At 57.3% G+C, this 24,614-nt stretch overlaps 1 protein-coding gene across 5 annotated transcripts in view; it reads right to left on the bottom strand.

The window, feature by feature from the left end:
* The window catches only part of PLCD3 (phospholipase C delta 3), a 55,198-nt gene that overhangs the window by 15,487 nt on the left and 15,097 nt on the right, over positions 1-24,614 (bottom strand). For 3 of the 5 annotated variants that reach the window (XM_075123648.1, XM_048829781.2, XM_075123651.1), the window contains exons 2-5: positions 12,457-12,618; positions 8,524-8,752; positions 7,251-7,380; positions 496-721 (exon numbers count right to left, since the gene is read on the bottom strand). In XM_075123648.1, the coding sequence (XP_074979749.1) occupies positions 496-721; positions 7,251-7,380; positions 8,524-8,752; positions 12,457-12,618 (747 nt within the window). Of the gene's footprint in view, positions 1-495; positions 722-7,250; positions 7,381-8,523; positions 8,753-12,456; positions 12,619-19,267; positions 19,432-21,114; positions 21,355-24,614 lie in introns of those variants that run through there. The other 2 variants (XM_075123649.1, XM_075123650.1) reach the window with 2 other exon arrangements.

Genomic DNA, 24,614 nt, shown 5'->3' with positions numbered 1-24,614 from the left:
GGCACTGGTTTAAAACCGACGTTTGTTAATCAGGAGCAGCAATGGGGTTTGGACCTGCCCTGAGACCCGGGAGCATCTCCACCATGCGCCATCAGGAGTCCCCATGTCACACAGCTGGGAATCCCCATGGAAACCCACCCTGCCAAGGCTCTTGCCCCTGTGAGCTGAGTTTGTCCATTCTCAGCCCAGTTTCTACTGGGAGGTGCAGCCAGGTCCCCAGAACCAACCACCATGACGCAGTGGTACCAGGCCCAAGGACTGAAAGAGCCACAGAGACTGTATCCACCTCTCCTTCCTAGATGGGCTCTTTGCAGGATCGGACTAGGCACAATGGCCAGGCGGCTAGACAGGCACCCGAGGGAGCCATGCATTGCTCGGGGCTAGAGCGCCAAGCTCTGAGTGCTGAGCTGGCTGTTCTCTGACAGCAGGGGGCGGTGGTGCACACCCCCGTGCTCCGGCCAGCCGCTGGGGCTGGGGCTCATGGGGGGACCCTACCTTTCTCGCTGAGCTCATAGGTCTGGATGATGGTGTGGGCATGCGCCAGGTCAGCATCCTCGCCCTGGTCCTGCAGGAACGCCCCCAGCTCCTTGGCCGACAGCACGCAGTCCTGCCCCGAGTAGCGGTGGAACAGTTCCTCCAGCTCGGGCCGCTTCATCAGCAGGGTGCAGAACTCCTCGATCTCGTGCTCCTCCAGCCGGTCGTTGCTGGACTTATCGCACTCCTGGGGGGAGAGAAAGCCCAGCTCACACGCAGCCAGCCCCTCCCATCGGGAAGGCATCGAACAGCCTGGGATCAAAGCGGGGCCGCTGGAGCCCCCCGTGCCCTGCCCGAAGGAAAGGGGCTGGGGGCTGGACCAGACACAGCCACTCTGCTGCGTGCTGGGAGAGGAGTCTGGCGGGTCTCCGCTGCCCTTCTGTGGGACTTCCATGGCCCCGCAGTATCTGAGCACTCGCAGCCTAATGTCCTCACAGCCATGCAGGCCTGGAAGGCAGGGCAGAGTGCTCCCATCCCCCCCCCCCCCCCCCCAAGCTCAGAGGGGAAACTGAGGCACTGAGAGGCTACATGACTGCGCAAGGCACACAGGGAGTCTGTGGCAGAGCAGAGCCTCGAACCCAGGTGTTCTAGGCTAGTGCCCTAATCACCAGCCCATCCTTCCTCCGCCTGGTTGCCAGGTGCCCACATCCCTAGAGAGGCAGCTGGGGCCTTGTCAGCAGCCAGGGCCAGAGTCTGAACTGCCCTTCTCCCTGGGGGCACCTCATAGGCTAGAGCAGGCCTGGGGGAGGGCATCTGCCTTCCTGCCAGGGCATCCCTGCTGTGCAGATCTGCAGGCCTTTGGGCCCCAGGACGGCCACGCAGGTACCTTCCCCTTCCCCCACCCCATGGGCCTGATCCAAAGCCCCTCCACGCTCTCAGCGGGCACAGCCCCAGGCCCCAGTTCACCCCCCCACAGGGTGGCAGCCCAGCGCCCGCAGCAGGGAGGGGGTTTGTCAGGCCACTCGGTACTCGAGAGGGGAGGGGCCCAAGATCCTATGGACAGCGACATGCCCAGGGCAGAAGCAAAACAGGCCCTGCTGGGACCCTGGCTGGAATAACAGGGGGGCTGCAGGTCAGGACCGAGTGGCACCGGCCAAGCCCCGGGCGGGAGCCGCAGAGGGTGCTGGGGTCAGGCAGGGCTGAGCTGGGCAGGGTCTCAGGACTGGAAGAGCCGGGGGGCTGCAAGGCCCCGCTGAGGAGTATTGGCAGGGCGGGGGCAGGGCGGGGAGCAGGTCCTGGGGCTGGAAGAGCCGGGGGGCTGCAGTGAGGTGCAGCAGCAGAGCGGTGTGAGGATGTTGCCCCTGCCCGGCCCACGCCTGTGTAACCAGAGCTATCCGTCTGCCTGTACAAACACCACACGGGGCCACCTCATCTGGAGGGGGCACAGCACAGAGCAGCCTGCCAGCAGCGCCCCGTTTAACGCCTTGGACGGGCATTTCCGCCGCAGCCAGGCGCGCCAGAGCTGGGGGGTGCCTGGGGGTGGTGGCAGGCAGGGTCTCTGCTCCATTGCTGTTCAACAGGAGTGAGTTGTGAGCCGCTGCACGCAGGGCCAGGCTGGGAGACGAAGCCATAACCTCACAAGCTGTGGTGGGTGAGGCAACTCGCAGGAACCCGGGCGAGCCGGCGACCGAGTCTAAGCTGCCTGCGGACAGTCAGAACGGCCTGACACCAGGTGCCGCATGCCAGGACAGGCCATTTCATCCCCGTCTCGGGAGTTTCCGAGGAAGGAGCCTGATCTGATGGCCAGAGCTGGGAGCCAGGATGCCTGGGTTCTCCTCCTGCCCAGGAGGAGAGAAGCTCCATGCTCAAAGCAGGGGTATTACGAAGCCCTACAGCTGCAGGAACTTGGAGGAAGTGACCGACCCAAGGTCATGCAGTGAGTCAGTGGCAGAGCAGAGAACAGAGCCCAGGGCTGTATCTACACAGAGCCTCTCGCATACCCCGGCTCCGTCCGTGCTGGCATTCGTACCGAGCAGGTGGGTTTACAGCCTGGCACTTGGCCACTCGGTGACCTTTGGGCAGAGCACTCAACCCCTCGCCCTGGCCCTCCCTCACTGGGGCTGGGCTCCAGCTGCTGCGTTTGGAGCCAGGCTTGGATTTCGGGGCACCAAAGTGCATGGGTGGAAGTTCCTCTCTGCTGCAGTGCCTAACCTACCATGCTGTGCCCAGGCAAGCCCTGAGGGGAAGGGAGGTGCCACACCGCTCCCAAGAGCAGGCCTAGAGTCTGCACAAAGTCACCCTAGGGAACCTGCCCTGCTAGTCTGTGCAGAGCAGCCCAGAGCCAGCCGTACCCCAGCCTGGGCTGCTGCGCTCAGGGCGTGAGGCTCTAATTCTAGCTGGCCTGGCAGACAGGCTTTGGCATCGTGCACACACCCCTGCAGGCAGCAGCTCCCCTGCCCGGCGGGACGGCGGGGTCCAAACACAGTGCGGGAGTGCAGCAAGGGGACCCAGGAGGGACGCTCTGCCAAGTGGGGACGTGATTCTGACCCTCCCTTGGTAAAGCACCTGGAGATCTCCAGATGGAAGGGGCAGATCAAGGGGCCCTGGCTGTCGGCCCAAGGACAGACCGCCCCAGGGTGCTGTGGCCAGTGGTGGAAATTCCCGCCCACCCCGTTAAAGCTCCCTCCGCTTGTTTCCAGCAGGCCCCTCCCTGCTAAAGCAGCTGCTCTCAGCTGATGAACAGATGGCACCATGAGAAGCAGGGTGGTCCTGGGCGAGAACATGGAAATGGGGGGACCATGATTAAGCCCTCCGACCCAGGTCTTAAGAAACTTCTTCCCATTGACCCCCCTGGCGTCCAGGCCCCGCTGTGCTCAGGGTCTGCCTTTGCCAGCAGGAACACGGGTGGGAAACCAAACCCTGGAGCTGGGCTGGGAGCTCAGGGCAGGCTCTGGCCTGGAGGGGAAGGGTGGACGTGTGGCCACGGTGCTGGACGAGGACTCAGGAGACTGGGGCTCAGTTCCTGGCTCTGCCACTGACTCAGTGGCGTGACCTTGGCCAAGTCACAAAGGCCTGAAGTTTCCCAAGAACTTGGCAGGTTCTGAGCCCTTGTAACTCTCCCCCCATCAGGTGCCGAAAGGCCTGCACCCCCAGTGATGCTGATTTCCAGCACTGCTGGGAATGTTATTTACAACTGAGTTCGGTGGTGATGAAAGCAGCTGATTGGGCAAGTGGCTGCTGTGGGTGGGAGCCAGAGAACTGCTGGGAGTGACTCTGGATTCAGACCCCCACCTTCTCCTGAGCTCCTACCAGCTGAAGTTTTGCTCCCAAGACCAACTCCGCACAGCAAGCTGTGATTCATTTCACAAACAGCATCTCGCTGGCTGCGTGACCAGCGCCCAGCCAGCAGGGCACGGAATTCAGAGACCTCGTCCTGCAAGACTCATTCAGGGTATGTCTCCACTGCATGGACACACCGCGGCTCGCCCGTGACAGCTGGTCAGGCTCGGGGGCTGGTTAACTACAGTGTAGACATTTGGGCTTCGGTTGGAGCCCAGGCTCTGGGACCACTGCTGACCTCACAGCTCCGAAGCCCTGGCCAGACGCCAGACTGGGGAATTCCAAATTCCCCCAGCGCTTTCTGTTGGAGACAGGATTCTCCTTCACTTGCTTCCTAAACTCCTGCCGTGTTGTTGTATGCTGATAGACTGTCGCCATGTTCCACCCCAGAGGTGGCTGCACCAGTGCACTGTGGTGGTCGGGCTCCGTTCTCTCCCACATGTATTGCAGGATCAAGCCTGGCCCAGGGGCAGCTTGTGACAGGCTCTGGGGACGTTCTGGGTAAAAGCAGCTCAGATCTTAGCAACCTGCTTCCCGAGGACAGCTGTGCTGCTCTGGGGGAGGCAGTGCGGCCTCGCAGCCCCAACATCCAACTGGCACCAGGAGTCCTGACAGTGACTCAGCATGTGGCCTTGGATAACACCTCACACCTCCATGCCTCAGTTTCCCCATCTGTTCCAGACACACACAGACAAGCTAGCTAACATGTGAGACGCTCAGGAGAAGCCACCTCCCCTGGGGAAAACGGGGGTAATAAACAGCCCACTGGACTGTAGACCCCAGCCCTGGCCACACACACACAGCTGCAGGTTGGAGCTTTCGGGCATGAATTCCGGGAGTGGATGTCGGGGTGGCTGGTGGCCCCAGGCAGCAGGTCTGTGCCTTGAGGCCCCTCCCTCCTCCTTGGCTTTGTTTGTGATTCCAAGGAACAGGCTCCGGTCCTGGAAGCAGCCCTGCCCACGCCCTGGTCCCTCTCTCTTGACTTCTGGTTGCTCCTGAGCACCTAATGGGACACAGGTTTCAGAGTAACAGCCGTGTTAGTCTGTATTCGCAAAAAGAAAAGGAGGACTTGTGGCACCTTAGAGACTAACTAATTTATTTGAGCATAAGCTTTTGTGAGCTACAGCTCACTTCATCGGATGCATCCTCCTTTTCTTAATGGGACACAGCTGTTCCTGGCGCTGCAGCAACAGGTGGGGCTGGGAATGTAACTGTTGGAACGAGCTGCTCTACTCCATCAGGCCTGCAGGGCTCACAGGCTGGCTGGGGTGGGGGGAAGCACAGGAGGGCCCTGATCCTGGTCCTGGCCCTGGCCCTGGCCCTGGCCCTACAGCCTATGACAAAGGCGCTCACAGATGCACTGAGTCTGACAGTTCTCTGACAGTGGGATCGGAGGCTCTGCCTCACTTGGCTTGGCTGGACTCAGGACCTTGCTGTAGGTGCTGGGCAAGCGTCCCCGTGTTGGACCCAGAGACCTCGCTCCCAGACTCTGAAACGAGATCAGCAGCAGCCCCTCTGCAGCCAGGGGAAGTTCGCACCTGGGTCAGAACTCTGCAGACTGGGCCCACGCAGCCCTTGCCACCTAGGGTCCTATGGGTGAGAGGCACAGGCTGGTGCCATCCCCTCTGTGACGCCCTCCCCAGGGCCAACCTTACAGGGGGGCAAGGAGCGGGGTGGGGCTGGGGTGTGAGGCCATGGAAGAGAGCTCAGGGCAATGCGGGGGAGGCAGCAGGACCCAGGGGTGATGGGGGGAGAGGCAGTGGGGACCAGGGAGGATGGATGCGGAGCCCTGGGAGGTGGGGGGGGCCAGCGGCGATGGAGGGATGGGGGGGCCGTGGGAGGCAGGGGGGCCCAGCGGCGTTGGAGGGATGGGGGGGCTTGGGAGGCAGTGGGGGCCAGATTGATGGGGGTTGGGGGAAGCAGGCGGGACCAGGGGCAGTGGACGGATGGGCGGCACTGTTCCCTCTAAGCCGTGCGCGTGTGTGTGCGTGCACACAGATCCTAAACCCCACGCACACGGCGAAACATCGCGCACACAACAGTTTGCACAGAAGACATTTTTTGCACACACGGCCTGTCAAAAATTAGAAGGAACACTGATGGGTGGTGGGGGGCGGGGCAATGGAGGGATGGGTGGGGGCCGGGGAGGCAGGGCGAGCCAGGGCGATAGAGAGATTGAATGAATGGACTATAAGGTGGATAGAAAGCTGGCTAAATTGTCAGGCTCAACGGGTAGTGATCAATGGCTCCATGTCTAGTTGGCAGCCGGTATCTAGTGGAGTGCCCCAGGGGTCAGTCCTGGGGCCGGTTTTGTTCAATATCTTCATAAATGATCTGGATGATGGCATGGATTGCACCCTCAGCAAGTTCGCAGATGACACTAAACTGGGGGGAGAGGTAGATACGCTGGAGGGTAGGGATAGGATACAGAGGGACCTAGACAAATTGGAGGATTGGGCCAAAAGAAATCTGAGGAGGTTCAACAAGGACAAGTGCAGAGACCTGTACCTAGGACAGAAGAATCCCATGCACCGCTACAGACTAGGGACCGAATGGCTCGGCAGCAGTTCTGCAGAAAAGGACCTAGGGGTTACAGTGGACGAGAAGCTGGATATGAGTCAGCACTGAGCCCTTGTTGCCAAGAAGGCTAACGGCAGATTGGGCTGCATTAGTGGGGGCATTGCCAGCAGATCGAGAGAAGTGATTATTCCCCTCTATTCGGCACTGATGAGGCCACATCTGGAGTACTGCGTCCAGTTTTGGACCCCCCACTACAGAAAGGATGTGGACAAATTGGAGAGTCCAGCGGAGGGCAACAAAAATGGTCAGGGCGCTGAGGCACACAACTTACGAGGAGAGGCTGAGGGAACTGGGGATGTTTAGTCTGCAGAAGAGAAGAATGAGGGGGGATTTGATAGCTGCTTTCAACTACCTGAAGGGGGTTTCCAGAGGATGGATCTAGACTGTTCTCAGTGGTAGCAGATGACAGAACGAGGAGTAATGGTCTCAAGTTGCAGTGGGGGAGGTCTAGGTTGGATATTAGGAAACACTTTTTCACTAGGAGGGTGGTGAAGCACTGGAATGCGTTACCTAGGGAGGTGGTGGAATCTCCATCCTGAGAGGTTTTTAAGGCCCGGCTTGACAAAGCCCTGGCTGGGATGATTTAGTTGGGGATTGGTCCTGCTTTGAGCAGGGGGTTGGACTAGATGACCTCCTGAGGTCTCTTCTAACCCTAATCTTCTATGAATCTATGATGAGTGGCAGTTGGGGGAGGCAGTGGGGGCCAGGGGCGATGGAGGGAGGGTGGGGGGCCAGAATGCTAAATAACAAAGTTCACCCAGGGCCCCATTTTCCCTAAGACTGGCTTTGCCCCTCCCACCAGAGACACGGTTCCCCTGGGGGGCGCGGTAGTGGGCACAGCAGCAGGGGGGTGGTACCTGGAAGAGCTGGTAGGCGTAGATGTCATTCATGTCGATATTGATCATCTTCAGCATGTCCTTGATCTCCTTGAAGGTCATCTTGTTGTCCTTGTTCTTGTCGGCTCGGTGCAGGATGTCATGGATCCAGATGCAGGAGATGTAAGGAAGGAACGCGGGTGACAGACTCCCGGTGCCCCCTCCCCACAAAGACCCCTCTAGGCCAGGCCTGCCTGGGGCTGTAATGAACTGGGGGGTGTGATGAGTTCACTCCTGTCTTTGCCCAGGATGGGGCCGAGGTTGACTCCAAAGGCCTGACCCAAAGACCCTGCAGCCAGTGAAAATGGGAAGGGCTTTGAGCAGAGGAGACCTGGCTTCCCTGCTGTGCCCCGCAGCAGCTGTCCCGCTCCCAGCGCCCCCAGGCAGTCCCAGCCCCCTGCGCAGCTGCCTGATGGTGGTGCTATATCATCCAGTCATTTCACACACAGCTAGTGCCCCAGGGTAGCTCGTACAACAAAACCTACAGCTGCTAGGCGGTGGAGGGTTTTCCTGTGCTATATGCATGAGCCCTCCATGCCAGGGCTCAGTGTTTGCACAAGGGGCCCTATCCTCACTCCCTTTATGCTGGGGGCATGAGGGGCAGAGAGGGGATGTGCCCTACACCAGGACATGACACAGCCAGGAACAGATTCCTGCCCCTGCCTCCTAGCCTCGCGGCTGATCTGCCTCACCCGGCTTCCTCCTGGTACATCACTAGGGCTTTGCGAGCCACAGGTGGGCAGCGCTATGTGGGGAGAAAGCATCAGCCTGTAGCCAGGCACAGGGCTGGGGGACAGCTCTGCCATGCCGCCCCTCCAGCCCACCTGGCAGACGAATGAGACAGTCACGCTGCGTGCTTGGACCAGCAAGTTGTGTGGGGCAGGGCTGGAGGGTCATCGTGCAGCCTGCCCTGTGCGCTTAGCCCAGACATGTTTCCACTCCAGGAGCTGTGGCCAGGGCTGGGCCCGTTTGTAGGGTCAGTTACTGTCTGGGAGCCCTAGTAGTGCAGGACGGGGCATTTCTGGCCAGGCGCTCAGGGCCATTGACCCTGCTGGCCGGGGTCGGGCCTGGCTTGCTTGGGCTACGTGCAAAGAGACAGACCCTGGGCAGCGGCCCCATGTCACCTAACAGCAGGCTGGAACCCCAGACCTGAGCCACCCCGCCCATCCTCCATCGCGGCTCTGCCCAGCCCCATGCGCGGCGACGGACCCCAGGAACAGGGGAGCCGAGCCCTGCCGGTCAATGGAAAGGATATTGATCAAGCTTCTCTTGCTGGCTCATGGCTTCCACCTTGGCCATCAGCTTCTTCAGCCCCTGGGCCCACCTCTTCGCCTCCTCCTCACTCTGGGCAGCCAGATCCAGGTTCTTCCGCCGGCCCTTGAAGACGATGGTGAGGCACTGGGTCTCCGGGAAGAAACTGCCGTGCTTGCGGAGCCCCTCGGACTGGTAGCCCTCCCGCACGCCGTCCACCTGCATGATGGGGACTGCACGAGACAAGGCCCAGCAACGGGGATGCGGTCAGAGTCCTGTGCTGTGCCTGGCCCACTCGCTTCTGGGCTTTGGCCTCTCTTCCCTGCCTCCCTCTAGCCGGCTGAGAGGCCTTGAGAGCCGGCCTACCGGCCAGTGGGGCCCAGCCACCAACGGGGCCCAAGAGAGTATCACAGAGCGGCACGTTTCAGGTGATCAGTGAAACCCTCCAGCCCCCACTCCATGGCTGTGCTCGGGGGGCTGAAAGGGAGGGGAAGGGGTCCCCCAACATATGCACCAATGACTAGCCTGCCCTGGCATCCCTCGCCCCATTATCTTGGCCTTGTCCCATATGTTCTGTTCCCTCCCTAAACCACAGCCAAGAATGTCTCCCTTCCCCCATTCCTCTCCTCCCCAGGAACTCTGCCCCGTTCCCCGTCCCTAGCAGGGAACTCAAGCCAATTCTTGCTTGAGGGTCTGAAATGCTCAGCTAAGTTGATGGAGATTTTCCATCTCATTGCCAGCTGAGGGCTCCTGGGCCCAAACCAACAACCCCAATCCAGCCCTGCAACCCCTGGGGAAAGCTTGGCTCCACCTTCGCTGCTGGCCCATTTTTATTACAGGCAAATCCCCAACCCCCAGCTGGGCCTGGCCACTGGGGTCCCACCGGGCCTGGGGGACTTGTTCCTGTAGGGCTGCCAGCACCAAGCGGGGAGAGTTCAGAGAGCCCTGATCTGGTGTGTCTCCAGCTCGTCCTTCAGGGCAGCTCTGCACAGGTGCCTGCCTCTAGGGCCAGGGAAATCTGAACATGCCCAAATGGGGCCATGAAGGCTGGTAAAATCAGAGCCAGGATTGCAGCAGAGCTCAGGTTTCCAAGGGTCCAGCCCCCATCCCGGGGGCAGACGGTCAAAGCAGCAAGGCTCCCAACGTGCCGAGCCCTTGGAAAGGGCAACCCCGGGCCAACGTGTGCCTTCCACAGCACACGCTGGTTCCACGTTGTTTGGAGCCCGAACCCGGCAGCTCAGCTCCGAGGTCTGGGGAGACTCACCCGCAGCAGCAGCAGCGAGCTTGGCCTGTCTAGCCCCGCTCTGCAGCGCCGGCTGTCAGTGGCATGTCCCTGCCCTCTCGGGGCGCGTGGGAGCGAGCTGGGAGGGAGCCCTGCTAGCGGGCACAGAGCAGTGGAGCTGAGGTGGCGCGAGCGGCAGGAGGGGTTAGCCACCCCGAGTATCTGCCTAGGGCCTTGTACAGGATCGGACCAGGCACTGGCCCCTCCTGCCGCTCACCTCACCACAGCTGCACAGCCGTGGTCAGCGTGCTGGCTCGCTCCGCTGTCTCCTGGCGTGCGGACTCCCCCCAGATCCAGGGCAGACACGCCTTTACCTGCGCAGCAAACGGCAGCGCCACGGGCAGCATGTTCCCAAGGGCTCGGTGCCGTGGCCAGGGCTCTCAGGAGAGCTGGGCACACGCTGGGAGCTGAGCTCTTTGGAGTGAATGGCCCCAGCCCTCGTTGCTCTGTTCAGTAAGGACCTGCCAGGGCCCGTGCTTGGTACATTCCAGGAGCAGGGGCCTTAAGACCCACCCACCAAGCTGCCCTTCTCCAGAGACAGCTGAGATGAAGGCCGTAACCCTATCTGCTGGGGTGCCATCTTATGGGGCTCTTGCAAACTGTCCTCCTCCCACCTGCTCTCTGCGGACTCTCTCAAGACGATGCTGTGAGGTGCTGAGCGCCCTCCGCTCCCCAGGACTTCGCAGCATCAGGCGGCCAGATTTGACAAGAACTCGGCCCGCTGGGTGCTGAGCTCTTGTGAAATGTTGGCCCAGCTAGTGGGTGCTGACACACGACAATCTGACCCCCAGGAGCTTAGTCAGCAGGTGGATGCTGGTCAGCAGCGTCCGACTACACCCAGTGCTCATGTGCAGAGGCAGGAGGAGCAGCCGCGGGCTGAGTGTGACGGGCAGCTGAGCCAGGGTCTGTATCCTATTCCTGGCTCTCGTTAGCATTTTATTTAATCAGCAGTGGATCTAGCCTATTGGCTGTGTTTCTTCTGGGTGTCTTAATACCAGAAGGGCACAGGTAACATAGGGGGAATTCAGCAAAACAAAGATCTGAGGAGCTAGAGAGACATTTAACAGACCCAAGTCAGCCTGCAAATGCGTCTCTGGCTGTTTCACTTTGTGCATGCGGGACAGGCCCGTGGGGACACATGGAAGATGGAGCCCTGGATGAACAAAGCAGTGTGGGAACTTCTGCAGGGAAGGCCCTGGCCCTGGGAGCAGGGAACTGGGTGAGCAGCAGTTCTGCAGAAAAGGAGCTGGGGATTACACTGGACGAGAAGCTGGATATGAGTCAGCAGTGTGCCCTTGTTGCCAAGAAGGCCAATGGCATTTTGGGATGTATAAGTAGGGGCATAGCGAGCAGATCGAGGGACGTGATCGTTCCCCTCTATTCGACATTGGTGAGGCCTCATCTGGAGTACTGTGTCCAGTTTTGGGCCCCACACTACAGAAAGGATGTGGACAAACTGGAAAGTCCAGCGGAGGGCAACGAAAATGATCAGGGGGCTGGGGCACATGACTTATGAGGAGAAACAGAGGGAACTGGGCTTATTTAGTCTGCAGAAGAGAAGAGTGAGGGGGGATTTGATAGCAGCCTCCAACTACCTGAAGGGGGGGTTCCAAAGGGGATGGAGCTCGGCTCTTCTCAGTGGTAGCAGATGACAGGACAAGGAGTAATGGTCTCAAGTTGCAGTGGGGGAGGTTTAGGTTGGATATTAGGAAACACTATTTCACTAGGAGGGTGGTGACACACTGGAGTCGGTTCCCTAGGGAGGTGGTAGAATCTCCTTCCTTAGAGGTTTTTAAGGGCCGGCTTGACAAAGCCCTGGCTGGGATTATTTAGTTGGGGTTGGTCCTGCTTTGAGCAGGGGGTTGGACTAGATGACCTCCTGAGGTCTCTTCTAACCCTGATCTTCTATGATTCTATGACATAATGGGTCTATGACATAATGGGTATGATTTAATCTCTAATTTCTGTCGTTCTAATCCCAGGCCAGACAGAGCCCATGTAAGCGTAGGATTTGCTGTCTCCAACAGAGACACTGACAGCAGTTGCTGTTGTGAAGCATCAGAGCAGTGTCTAGGGTCGCCATGTCCAGGATCGAGGAGGAGATATCTCTGTTCACCCAGAAATCAAACCCAATGCTTTTGATGGGGGAGAGGGAGGGGTTTCTGAGCAGAGTGAGGGACCTTCATGACTGGGAGGTAAAGGATGAAAATGCACCTTAAACCTGTTACCCGTGTCTGCTGTCCTGCCAGGAACAGAAACAGGAGCCTGGAGCTGAGAACCTGCTCGGCTCATCACACTGGAAGGCATGCAGCTGGATTTTACAGGGCTCCAGACTTGAGCCAGTTAAGTTCTGTGCTTGGGTGGGTGAATCTGGATTCCAGGTTCTATGCTGGGGGTTCTAGGTTCTGTGCTGGGTGGGGTTTTATGTTCTAGTTTCTGGCCTCAGGTTCTAGGTTATGTGCTCTACATTATGCATTGGGCGGAGCATTGGGTTGTAAAATTTGCATTGGTTGGGGGTTAGGTTCTAGGTCGGTGGGTGGGAGGGGTTCTCGGTTCTGTGTTGGAGGTGGGTTGGGTTCTAGGTTCTGAACTGGGATCTGGATTTCTTGTTTCCAGGAGTATTTGTGCCCCTGAGCCTCAGCCACTGGGACTTACAGATCTGCTTGGAGCGAGCCCGTTTAAAGCAGCTCTCAGACAAGATGGTCAAGCCGTCCTCCTGCAAGCGGTAGAACCGCTCCGTCTTCCGTCTGCGTGACTTGATCTTCCAGAGAAAGGAGCCCTTCAGCATCACCTTGATGTCTTCATCATCTGTCAGGCCTGCAGGGAGCAAAGGGAAAGAACCCATCAAGTCCCGCAAGGCCACCACTTCTGCGGCAAGGCTAGTAACGCGGCTGCCAGTGCAGTGTCACTCTGCAAGTAGCCAGCTGGCCCGCCCGCCCGGTGCCTGAGGTTTGCCAGCTGACCCGGGCCCTGTGAGAAAGGAGCGTGAGGGGCATCTGTCCACTGCAGTCAGCGTTCTGTCCTGCCTTGCAGGGAACCAATGTCCCTAACCAACGAACACACAAACACCAGCTCAAAGGCATGGGCAGCATCCACTCTAGATGCGGGGGGCCTCCCGTTCCATCCAACCCAGGTGCCTACAGCCTGCGCTCACGCAAATTCTCGTCTAACGACAGTAGAGGTCGTACACCCACACTGTCCTCAGCTGCACTCGCTCGTGCTCTCTCTCTCACACACACGCGCGTTGTCCACAGCTGATCTCTCACACACATGGCCTCACAATGGTCTCGAGCATCACACAACTGGAACGTTGCCAGGGTTTGCTACTGAGATGGCAACCCTTGGTGTGTCTCCCTGGCTCGCTGATCGTGTGGGCATCAGCCCAGAAAGCTCCATGTGTTAATCAGTGGACGGGTCCAGGTAACGTTCCTGCAGGAGAAACGTGAATCGGAAGCTGGGCCATGGCAGGCAAGTCAAGGAGAAACGGCGTTAACAGCTCTTTGCTCTTCGATAGCACCTTGCAGAGCAGAACCTCGCTGCACTTCATAAACAGTACGGATTTTAGTCTCACACCACCCCTGTGAGGTAGCTCCCCATGTTATCCATGTGGAAACTGAGGCCCAGAGGGGCAGTGACTTACCCAAGGCAACCAGCAGGTAAATGGCAGAGCCAGAAATAGAACCCAGGCATCCTGACTTTGTTACGAATTATACCTGACAGGTCACACACAGTTCGAGTCTAGGCTGAGGCACACGAACAAAGTCCACAACTGCGGAGTTCCCAAAGATACTAAGTTTATTACGCTCGAGTGTGGTGCCTCCCTCCTAATCAGGAGGGGACCCCGCATGCAGGTTATACAAAGATTATATACCTTTTAGCAAAGCATGTTGCCCTCGTGCATCAGAAACCTTAGCCAATAGACAAACCCTTCCCTTATCTACCACCTATCCCGGCTAGGTACATTCCCCGTGCTAAACCATGACTTTAACTACATTAGCTGGTCCTAAAGCCATGCATCTGTAACTTTTCTTATCAGGATGGGAGGCCCACATCAAGGCCAGGAGGCAGGGAGTTAGGAACAGACGAAGAACAGAAACCGGGAGTCGAGACAGGCTGGAAACAAGGGGGGGTTTCTCACAGGAATGCAGTATCTAAGGAGCACTCCTCCTGGTGTACGATGTGTTTGCTTTTAGACAATGGTGGGCCCCAAACCAAAATGGAGTCACACGTGCTAACTTTTCCTTTAACAACTTCCAGCCCCCATTACTACAACTACTAGACACTGCTCCCCTCCCAGAACCAAGAATGGAGCCAGATCCCCAGTCCTTCGGCTCGAACCCTCACTCCCCTCCCAGAACCAAGAATGGAGCCAGATCCCCAGTCCTTCGGCTCGAACCCTCACTCCCCTCCCAGAACCAAGAATGGAGCCAGATCCCCAGTCCTTCGGCTCGAACCCTCACTCCCCTCCCAGAACCAAGAATGGAGCCAGATCCCCAGTCCTTCGGCTCGAACCCTCACTCCCCTCCCAGAACCAAGAATGGAGCCAGATCCCCAGTCCTTCGGCTCGAACCCTCACTCCCCTCCCAGAACCAAGAATGGAGCCAGATCCCCAGTCCTTCGGCTCGAACCCTCACTCCCCTCCCAGAACCAAGAATGGAGCCAGATCCCCAGTCCTTCGGCTCGAACCCTCACTCCCCTCCCAGAACTGGAAGTGGAACCCAGGTGTCCTGATTCCTAGGACCCCTGCTCTCACCTTAGACCCCACTCCCTCCCTTAAATACCTTGAGCCAAATTCACTGACGCCTGAGGCCTTGTGAACATGAGCATGTTGCAGGAGCAGCAGGGTGAACTGGAACCAGTGCAGAGCTCGGGGCGCACACTCGCTTCAGCAGGAAAAAGCCTCTTCCAGTGCAGTGTGCATCCGCTGGGAAGAGGTTTAAGTGAAACCGACACAAGCTTCTCTTAAACTGAAATAAGCGCACACAGGTGAGCTGCCCAGGAGCTACCTGCTAGTCTGAGGGACTTGCCTGGCCCCCATCACCACAGGGTCTGAGCCCCTCAAAGCTTTAAGGTATTTATCCTCACACACCCCAGTGAGGTCAGGCAGTGCTATGACCCCCATTGTACAGATGGGGAAGGGAGACACAGAGAAGTTAAGGAACTTGCCCATGGTTACGCAGGCAGTCTGTGGCAGAGCTGGGAATTGTGCCCCAGGCTCATGGCCTAGCCACGGGGCCATTCTTCCTCTCACCTACATTGGTTTGGAAACCACTTGAAGCGAAGCAGCTGCAACTTTCCCATGCAGCCAATGCCGAAGGGGCTGCATCTCAACTGAAATCAATGGAATTTCACCTCTTACACCTGTGGCCAGGTCCAGTCCCTTTCTCTACAACAGGGGTCTCAAACTTCCTTGCACCATGACCCCCTTCTGACAACAAAAATTGCTACACGACCCCAGGACGGGGGAACAAAGCCTGAGCCCTGCCACTGCAGGCAGGGGGGCCAGAGCCAAAGCCAGAGCCCCACTGCTCTTGGCGGGGTGGAAGGGCGGCAAAGCCGAATCCCAAGGGCTTCTTCCCCAGGCCTGTAACCTGAGTCCCATCCCCTCACTCAGGGCTGAAGCCCTTGGGCTTTGGCCCCGGGTAGTGGGGCTCAGGCTTCGGCCCTGGGGATGAAGCCCTTGGGATTCTAAGAGAGACTGGCTCAAGCTCTGAAGCAGGAGGGTTAATATCCCTGCCAGAATTTTTGCTAGCAATAATTAGGATAACTCATGATTTTCTGGTATCCATGGAAATATCCAAGCCTCTTTTGAATCTTGCGACGTTCCTGGCATCAGGGGTTTCTGTGGCAGTGAGTTCCACAGGCTAAATAACTGTTGTGTGGAAAAGCGTTTCCCTCGGTCAGTGTTAAGAATAGTGTCCGAATCTGTTTCCGACAGAGCTTTGTGCCTTGCCCGCCAGCCCAGGAGCGCGTCTCCTCTCAGAGCTGCAGGGGGGTTGTGGTTAAGCCAAGCACGGGCATTGGCCAGGATGCTCTGTGTTGTGACGTTATGTAAAGGCATCTGAAGAATGACCAAAGGGGCCAACTCAACTAATCCAAACAAATATCCAATGGGAGGAGGGTAGATTGATTTCGGACCCCAGCTGACGATCAGCATGGAGCAGGCCGCGCTGCATTGCCTGGGAGATTATCCGAGCAGAGGTGCTCTGAGATCGTGGCATGCCAAGTGCAGCCTGAGAGGCCATTGTAACAATGCTGAGGGCGCCCTTGGCTCAGCATTCCCCTCTGTGCGGGCGCTCGAGGGAAGAGCTTGGGAGGTGAAGGGGCACGCTGTGCGTTTGTTTTGGCCCTGTGTGTGGGCAGATGTCAGGCCATAGCCACATCCTGAGAGAGTTCGTCTCCCGCAGAGCGTACAAGCCCCCCCCCCCCCCCTCCCCCGGATCTTCCCAGGTCTCTGGGGGGAAGATCCCAGTGTGCATTGCACCGCATGAGGAAAGCCACCCAGACTCCTCTGTCTTCAGCACCAGCAGCCCAGATTCTCCCGGATTCAAATGCACCTGTGCAGAGCGGGAGCTGTGAACGGAACCCCTGGGCCCAGACTGTTCAGGGATTCCTAGACGGTCAGGCCCCAAGGGAGCATTACAATCTCCCGGTCTGCGCTCCTGCCTGCCCCAGGCATTCCTGCACCCCGCCCAGAACTTCTGCGGAGTGAACGCACATCGGTTAGAAAGAGACGCCCCGTCTTGACGGCAAGTGGCTGCGATCCCACCACATCCCAAGGCTTTGAAATGGCTGAGTCAAGACAAATGCAGCTGCATGGACCTTGCAGCTCTCTGCTCACTGGAACGGTGCCGGACGCAGACAGTTCCCAGGACACTGGGCAACACAGGTGGGGCGTCGGCAGCATGACCCAGGGTCCAGCGCCCCACGCTGGGCGTCGGGAGACGTAGGTTCCACGCTCGGCTCTGGCAATGGCTTGTCTGATCGCTTAGGCCAAGTGTCCAGTCGGACAATGTACAGTCCCTCCAGATGGGCTCCCCAAAACTGAGACACTTGAAAGCAGAGACCTTTGAAAATTGCAGCCTTAACCACTTCTGTCCCCCACCCCGTCCTGCGTGCTGGGCGCTCTCGGGACACGAAGAGCCCGGAGTAAGAGTTCATGCCGCACCCCTCGGTCTCCTTGGCATCATGCCGTTTGCAATCACAGTGCCATTCAACTCAAGCCTGTCTTGAGCAAATATCTATGTTGCGAGCAAATATCCATGTTGCAAGCAAAGCACGGAGGGAGCTGGCAGCTGTGAGGGTTTCTAGATGTAAACACAGCGCAGGCTGGGCTTCAGCTGTAAATATCCTGCCTGCCCGACCAATCCACGCCCTGGAGAGCAGCCAACAAAGCGTCAGCCTCCCGCAAACCACAGCGAGGGACACGCACTTCTGAGCAGAGCTTGCCTTGAACCTTTCCCTGGGGGCCGCTCTCCTCGACAGTCCAATGCCGACCTGCAATCTTCCCGGGAGGGGTCTCAATAAAAGGGGTACGTGTTCCCAGCACGATCTCAGGGAAGGTTAGAATGGGAGCTAGTAAAATATAACAAAGGAAGCAGCATGGTAAGTTAGCAGGCGGGGGCAGTGGGTGCTCGGACGCCTGGGTTCTATTCCTGTGTCTGTCACTGCGTGCTCTTGGGCCACATCTCCCAGGGCCCCGCACCCGCGGGTCAGGGCCAGATTTTCAGACACCAGCAACCAGCACTTTTCAGGTGGGCTGAGCATCTGCTGCTACCCCCAGGAGCTCAGCCTCTCCAGGAGCCCATGCTACGGGCAGGGGGCCGTGGCCTCCCACGGGGGCGGTCAGGCTGTTTGAGAAGCACTTGGATACCCACCGCTGCAGGATGCTGGTGAAGTTCAAAGCGCTGGTACCTTTAACTAGGGAACACCCGGTGCAGCTGAGTCCCAAGGTCGCTGTGGAGCACACGTCCACCCAAGTCATTGCTGTGGACTTGCAGAACATCCTCCATCCCAAACGCAGGGCCGAGGTCCCTCCCAGTGGGAAAGGGCAGGATCTTAGCCTCTTAGCCTCGGTGTGATCCCGACATTGAGGCCAAAGACTCGGAGGAGAGTGTATCTGATGCTCCAGGCTGCTCTTGTCTATCCCACGTGCAGCAGGCGAGACAGCCGCTGGCTCTGGGTGGGTTTCCGAAGGAGGGTGTTGTGCAGTAAAGGACATGTAATCGCAATAAGTAAATCAAATTACTGGCTGTGTCGAAGCCCCCCAGAGCAGCAGGGGATGCAACAGCATCCAGCTATAATCTGGTCTGAAACTCATCACTAGGCAATGGCCTGATTTAGGACCTAAACTCACCCAGGGATTTATTCGGACCTACTAAATGCTCCAGGCACTCAGGCACGGAGCTAAAGAGGTGCTAGTTTTAAGCCCCACATTTAATTCTCAGATACATTTTTTAAAGGGTTACAAAAGCTGCTACAGATTTTATTTGGGGGAAGGGAGAGTTTTTTCTGGGATCAGCAGAGCATCCAAGGTGGGCAGGGAATTTCACTGGGATTTGGGCACCAAACTCCCTCAGGCTCCGATGAGATTCCCAGTCTTAAACCTTCCCCCGTGGAACGTGACCCAGCTCTCTGCCCTAGCAGGGGAAGAAGGAAGTGAAACTGGCTAGAAACACTGCCAGCCTAGTTTCCCTGTCTATGTGGAGCGAAAGGCAAGACACAAACAAGCCACATGCATGGTGAGAAGTAAGCTTGGCTCTGCAGTTCCTCCCTGCTGCAGTCACCTGCTGCTGCAAACAGCACAGGGCAAGGAAGTGGTTTGGAACAGAGGATTGTTCTCTGACTGGTGGATTAAATTCTCCTTTGACGCAGGCATAGAGAGGGAGGCACTGCACTGAGCCAATGGAGTTACCCGGGGTAAAACTGGGGGAAGGGAGAGGAGTACCAGGCCCAATGTCTCTTAAACTCATCAAACTATATGGAAATTCAAGGGCCATGGAAAATCTATCCACTGGCTTGTCAGGGAAATAGCCAGAAATGGGGAGTAAACTCAGTTTCCATTGCTTCTTGTACGTGATTTCTCCCTCATGGAATGGAAACATGAACGAATCTCCCCCCGGGCCCGACACTGCCCAGATTACAGGGTCCCTTTTCGTGTGCCAAGGTTCCGAAGCCTTTTGATGAATGAGTGCACTGATCAGAAAGGCCCAGGCACACGGCTGCCCCCAGCCCCACCCCCGCCTCGCCCAGCGCACTCGGCAAGGCCCACACTGCTGGACACGAGAATGAAAGCAAGAGAGAGACTGACTCACTCTGACCCTGCTCCCACTCCATGGAAACACTTCCATTCACTTGAAGGGCTCAGACTCCCAGTGGGGAAATGTGTCAGAGTCCAGATTACGGGCCTCTGCCAATGCTTGGGCTGACTGAAGGCAGGAACAGGGAAGAAACAAAACTACTTAACCTGTGATGATTAAAGCGGAGCAAACGCCTTCCGTTCCTGGCCCCGTAGAGTCCTGTTTCAAGCAGCCCGCTGGACGCATCCGCTGGAGGCAGCTGGAACACCCCAGGTGCCATCCAATGGTGGCAGAACAGAGGCCAGCAGCATAAGGGCCTGATCCAGCTCCCCTGAAAGCCAGGGGAAAGACTCCTGTTGATCTCAGTGGGAACTGGGTCAGGCTCTCTGAGATCCACAGCATGCCCCACACCCCAGTTATCTACCCTTGGTCTCTTACAGTGGCTTTGGGGGGCAGTCCCTGCTCCCCTCCCAGCCCATGAAAACCCCTCCGCTCTCCATTTCCAGAGCAGGGAAAGCACCTCTGGCCACTTTTGGAGTTTACTCCGTGATCGCAGTTCCTAGATTCAGCCCTAGAGGGTTGAGCAATCTTTGCCTCTGGCCAGTGTTGTGAGTTCCGCACTGATTCACATCTGGCCAAGCGGTGCCTCCTGAGCCAGCTCCTGTTTGTGTCCCCAGAGCATCGCTCTCCCGTGTTACCTTCAGACCCTTCTCCGCGGTTGCACTTTGCAGAGCCGAGCAAGAGCAGCCTGCCCAGGGGCTCCACCCCATGCTTTCCGAGCACACTAAGGAGCTTGACAAGGGTTTAAACCAGTGCAAGAACCAGGCTGGAAACTCACCGGCCAGGCGTAATTCCCAGCTCTGCTTCCCAGCCAGGCCCAGACTGACCCCCCTACTCAGCACTGAGTTAGCTCTGTCACAGGGACTCCAAAGCACCTTACGCACACAAGTTAACTAACCCTCACTCCTCTCCTGGGAGGCAGGTCATTATTATCCCCCGTTCCTAGATGGGGAAACTGAGACAAAGAGGGGTGCAGTGACTTGACCAAGGTCATACAGAGAGGCAGGAGCAGAGCCAGGAATAGAACCCAGGCGTCCTGAGTGATATTCAGGCCTGTGCTTCACTACGCTGCTCCCTCCCCTTCACTGCAAATGCTGAAAGCTCCAGTCCTCGTGGAGACTTACGAAAGAACTGTCACTCCAGCTCCTCCCCCGAGTGGGCTTGGCTTGTGGTGCTAGCAGAGACGGGGGCCGCATTCAGCACTGATGCCAACAGAGGGAAACTGCAGCCCAGGGTCTAGACCTGCCAGAGGCTGCAAACGCCATCCCAGCCATGCCCACAGGGCCCAGGCAGCGCCGCAGCCCCTCGCACCCAGGACTTCCTCCCCCACTGCAAGGCACTCCCCCCAGGGACACAGGGCAGATCACTTTACTCTTTTGGCCCCCTTCGCCCATCTGCAAAACAGGAACAATACCCAGCTCCCGGCCACACCTGAGCCTTCACTCCTGCGTGACTCACCAATCTGCAGTGCCTGAAATCCTCCCTGAAAAGGGGCTAGCCAAGGGCAAAGGATTATTCTGAGGCCTACAGTCTTTGAAGGGTTAATTTAGGAGGCCAGCTCCAGCCCAGCACTCAGACACCCCAGTGCTGTGACAGCCCCCATGGCTATCCCTGTCCCTGCCTCTGGCACAGACTCATCACCCAAGGCACATCCAGGCCATCGTTCCCTGGCCCCTCCCGCGCTGGGCCGTTCGCACTCACACACAGAGCCGGCTCTGCCCTGCCCGTGAGCACGGCAGCGGGAGTTCTGGCAAACCAAGAGCAGCAGGGTTTGGCCGCTGGCTCTCCCGGGGCACTGCCCAAGCTGGCCCCAGCCCCGAGAGGGGAGAGATGAAGGGTGTGAGGAGGCTGGGCCATCCCGAGGCTGAGCCAGGCCTGCTGCAGGGGACTGGCCTGGCTTGTACCTCTGGACACCTGGGCTCTGGCCTCCCCACTTTCGCTGTCCTCTCCTCACCTGACACCATCTCTCGCTGTCCAAAAACACTCAGCGCCTCCTGTCTAAACACGGGCTCTGTGTTGATCCTGCACATTCCTCCAGCAGCCAGCTCCACTGGGAGAGGACACGGCTCCTTACTTCCGCCCCAGCTTCCAGCTCTGCTTCCCCTGCCAGCATCCCTTTGCTCTTTGCCTTCAAGAGGAATTTACTGGGCCAGCTTGGTGGGGGAGCTTTACATAAGGGCTCCCCTCTGATCCAGATTGTTCCTGGCAGCTCTGGCTCAGCCCTGCTCAGTGTTCTCCGGGGCAGTTTTATCCCCTTGGGAACAGATGCAAAAAAATTCTATGAGGGAGAAATAGCAACGCAAATCAGCACTGCCGAGGCAAGGGCCCTCCAGCGACCGCGCCGGGGGAAGGATTGCAAATGTCTACCGCAAGTCCCTGCACCTGATTCCAGTCCAGGAGCCGGGGTGAAGGAGCTCTGGGGGCTGGATTCCTACCCTACAGCTTGTGCAATGGAAAAGGCTCCACGTCCCTCTGTGGCTGCTGCTGCTCCACCACTCTTGCTACGTGTGTGTGTGGGGGGGGGGTCAAAGGCTGTTGAATCCACGGCCCCATCCCCAAGCCCGGCTCTTCTTCCTATGCAGTAAAACCACAGCATTTCCCTGGGCGGGGCAGGATTTGGGTACAGAGAATTCTGGAGGAGTTTGATGATGGGTCCAGCAGGCCACGCGGATTGGAAGCCAGCCCATTTCTCCAGCCGCTCTGGCTCCCGGCTCCCGGCTCCCCAGAGGTCAGGTGGTGACAGGTGGAGCTGCTGTTCTGAACACGGCCAGAGCCGCGATGGGAGACTCTAAAAATACTGCTGGACTGTCCCAGCTAGTTATAAACAGCTCCCCAGATAAGGGCATCTGGGTATACCCAGAAAGCCAATGGAGCAGCTGTTAGCTTCAGAGACCCTCTGTCGTCTCTCCGCAATCTTGTTTTGCAATGCTGGGTCTGCAAACACGGGGACTAACTTTTGCAAACCCCACCAGGCACCTCCCTGCACCTTCGGGTTCCTTGGCCCCTGTGTAACCCCGGCCCTGAATGTGGCCCACAGGCTGCCTCAGGCTACCTTACTTGTGCTGTTCCCAAGCCCTTCTAGCCAATCAGAAAGCAGCTGACAAGGCCTCCCCTTAGCAGCCCAGTGTGTGACCGTTAACCCGTTCACTCCTGGACTGAACTGTAATACTGGACAAAGTAAATATCTAACACCAGCCCAGTGAAGAGGCTGTGAATAGATTATGGTACTGGGAGCTGGCACGCCTGAGTTTTAATTCTGACTGCCATCAGCTTGCCTTGGGCAAGTCATTTCTCTGCTCTGTGCCTTGGTTTCCCCATAGCACTCTGTACCTCAAAGCAGCACCCTGGACCCCCCATATTCTCCCCTGTCATATAATTATGATATATTTCATACAAAGCATGTCATAGAAGATATCATAGGAAAGGTCATGATCTGTTGAAACCCATTGTTCTGTCCAAATATGTATATCCTTAGTGTGTATGAAGTTATGAGATTGTGCCATATGGTTGTTACAGAAATACAGAAATGTGGTAAGTTTGAGAATCATCCACTGTCAGTTCCCCAGTGACAACAGAGAGGATCCACTCCCAGGAGGGTGTTAAATGACCATTAGTCAGCAGGGGAGTTGTAAAGAAGGGATTTACAATGCTGTAAGAAAGCTGCACAAGCATCGCACAAGGGCGGGCGGGCGGGGGGGTTGCTCAACTCTGTGACTCAGCAAAGCCCACCAGGACATGTCTTGGGCTAGTGTTTTCCAGGCAGCTGGACTGAGGAGGTAAAGTAAGGGACAGTGGCATCATGCTTTTACCTTTCTCTTCACCCACCAATGCTGGAAGCAACAAGAATACTGGGAAGACAAAGACTTGAACTGAGGAGACTTGTCCCAGGCCTAAAGGGGAAGCCTGTGTATTAAGAACTGTAACCTACCTACAACATTCCATGGAGTGATAAAACTGCTTGATCCAAATACTGCCTACTGTAATAAGGTTTAAGATTTAGACTGTGTGCTTACCTTTTATTTTCTGTGGTAACTATCTCTGACCTTTAGTGCCTATCACCTATAATCACTTAAAATCGATGGTTCTGTAGTTAATAAATCTGTTTTATATTTTACCTAAAGCAGTGTGTTTTGGTGGAAGTGCTTGGGAAATCTTAGCTCAGATACAAAGGCTAGTATGTGTCCTTTCCGCATCGAGGGAGGGGCGGACTGGGTAATGAACATCAGGCTTCTGACCAGGGAAAGACAGTCTATTCCTGGGTGCCAGGCTTTTTTTTTTGTTCCTCAGAGGTGGCAGCCCATTCCCCTTGGCCCGGCACATTGTAGGCAAGGTGCTGCCCTGGCAGGGCCAAGCAGAGAATTCTCAGCTAGTGATTCCTTATTCAAAGGCCTCGCACAGCCACAAAGCAGTCCAGCAGCCAGCCTGCTGGCCTGCAAGTTGGAACACCTGGGCTCCATTCCCAGCCTTGCCACTGACCTGCCCTGTGACCTCGGCCATGTCACTTCACCCTCTCCCCCACTCTGTCAGTGTTGTCAGTGGAGCAGGGCCTGTCTCTTTGGATGTGCATGGGTGCTGCCTGGCACAAGGGGGCCCTGATCTCAGCGGGGCCATGCTGGGCGTTACTGCAGTAAGAATACGGTGTGAGGTCAGGGTGGCTCAGGCAGGGAGACGGGTGGCTACTGATCTCATATCGCAACCCAAGCCACAAACTCACTCCTCGTTTTCATGCTCTCTGCCACGGGGACCTGCCCAGGAAAAAGATCCCAAATGGAATCCTCCACAACCAGCCCATCGGGTCAGTCTTTCCTTCTCTTCCCTGGGCCCGGGCCTCGTGTGGGCTGGAGGCACCACTGGAAGCCTCTGAGTAATGCAGGAAATGGAGGTGAGTCACTGGGCCTGCTGTCCAAACTGCTGCTCTTGCTGAGAATGGCAGTTCAGATTCGGCAGAAAAATTGTTTGGCCAGTCTGCCGGCCATAAATTGTTCTGTATTCCAGGTGGGGAAGGGGAACGAAGCCAGGCAGATGGGAGCAGAGAAACCACTGCAGAGGTCACGTGAGGTCACAGGGCACCGGAAGGTACCACCAGGGCTACGACTGAAATGCACAAAGCCCGTTCGGTCTTTGCCCCGAGCCTGGGGCTTTGGTCATACGGGGCCCCTCTCGCTGGCAGGAGCAGCGGCGTAAGCACGCCCTGGGCTCAGCCACGCTAAGACTTTTCCAGCTGTTCTCCAAAAACGAAGTCAGTTACTGACCCTTAATTCTTGCATTTTCTGTTCTCTGTGAAACTAGATTCCCAAGGCATTTTAAAGGGACACTCAGTGTAAGGACACCACAGTCACTTTCTTTGCCTCTGGTCCTAACATCAGAGATTAATCTTTTTTTAGATTAAACCAACTTTCTGCTGGTTTAGATGTTTGTTTGCCCCACCCCTCCTGCCCTGCACTCCCCTGATCT

This window comes from Caretta caretta, chromosome 27 (assembly GCF_965140235.1).
Source record: "Caretta caretta isolate rCarCar2 chromosome 27, rCarCar1.hap1, whole genome shotgun sequence".
NCBI classification, from domain to species: domain Eukaryota; kingdom Metazoa; phylum Chordata; order Testudines; family Cheloniidae; genus Caretta; species Caretta caretta.
Note: the sequence above shows the minus strand (reverse complement) of the source record. Positions and strands in the feature narration are given on the sequence as shown.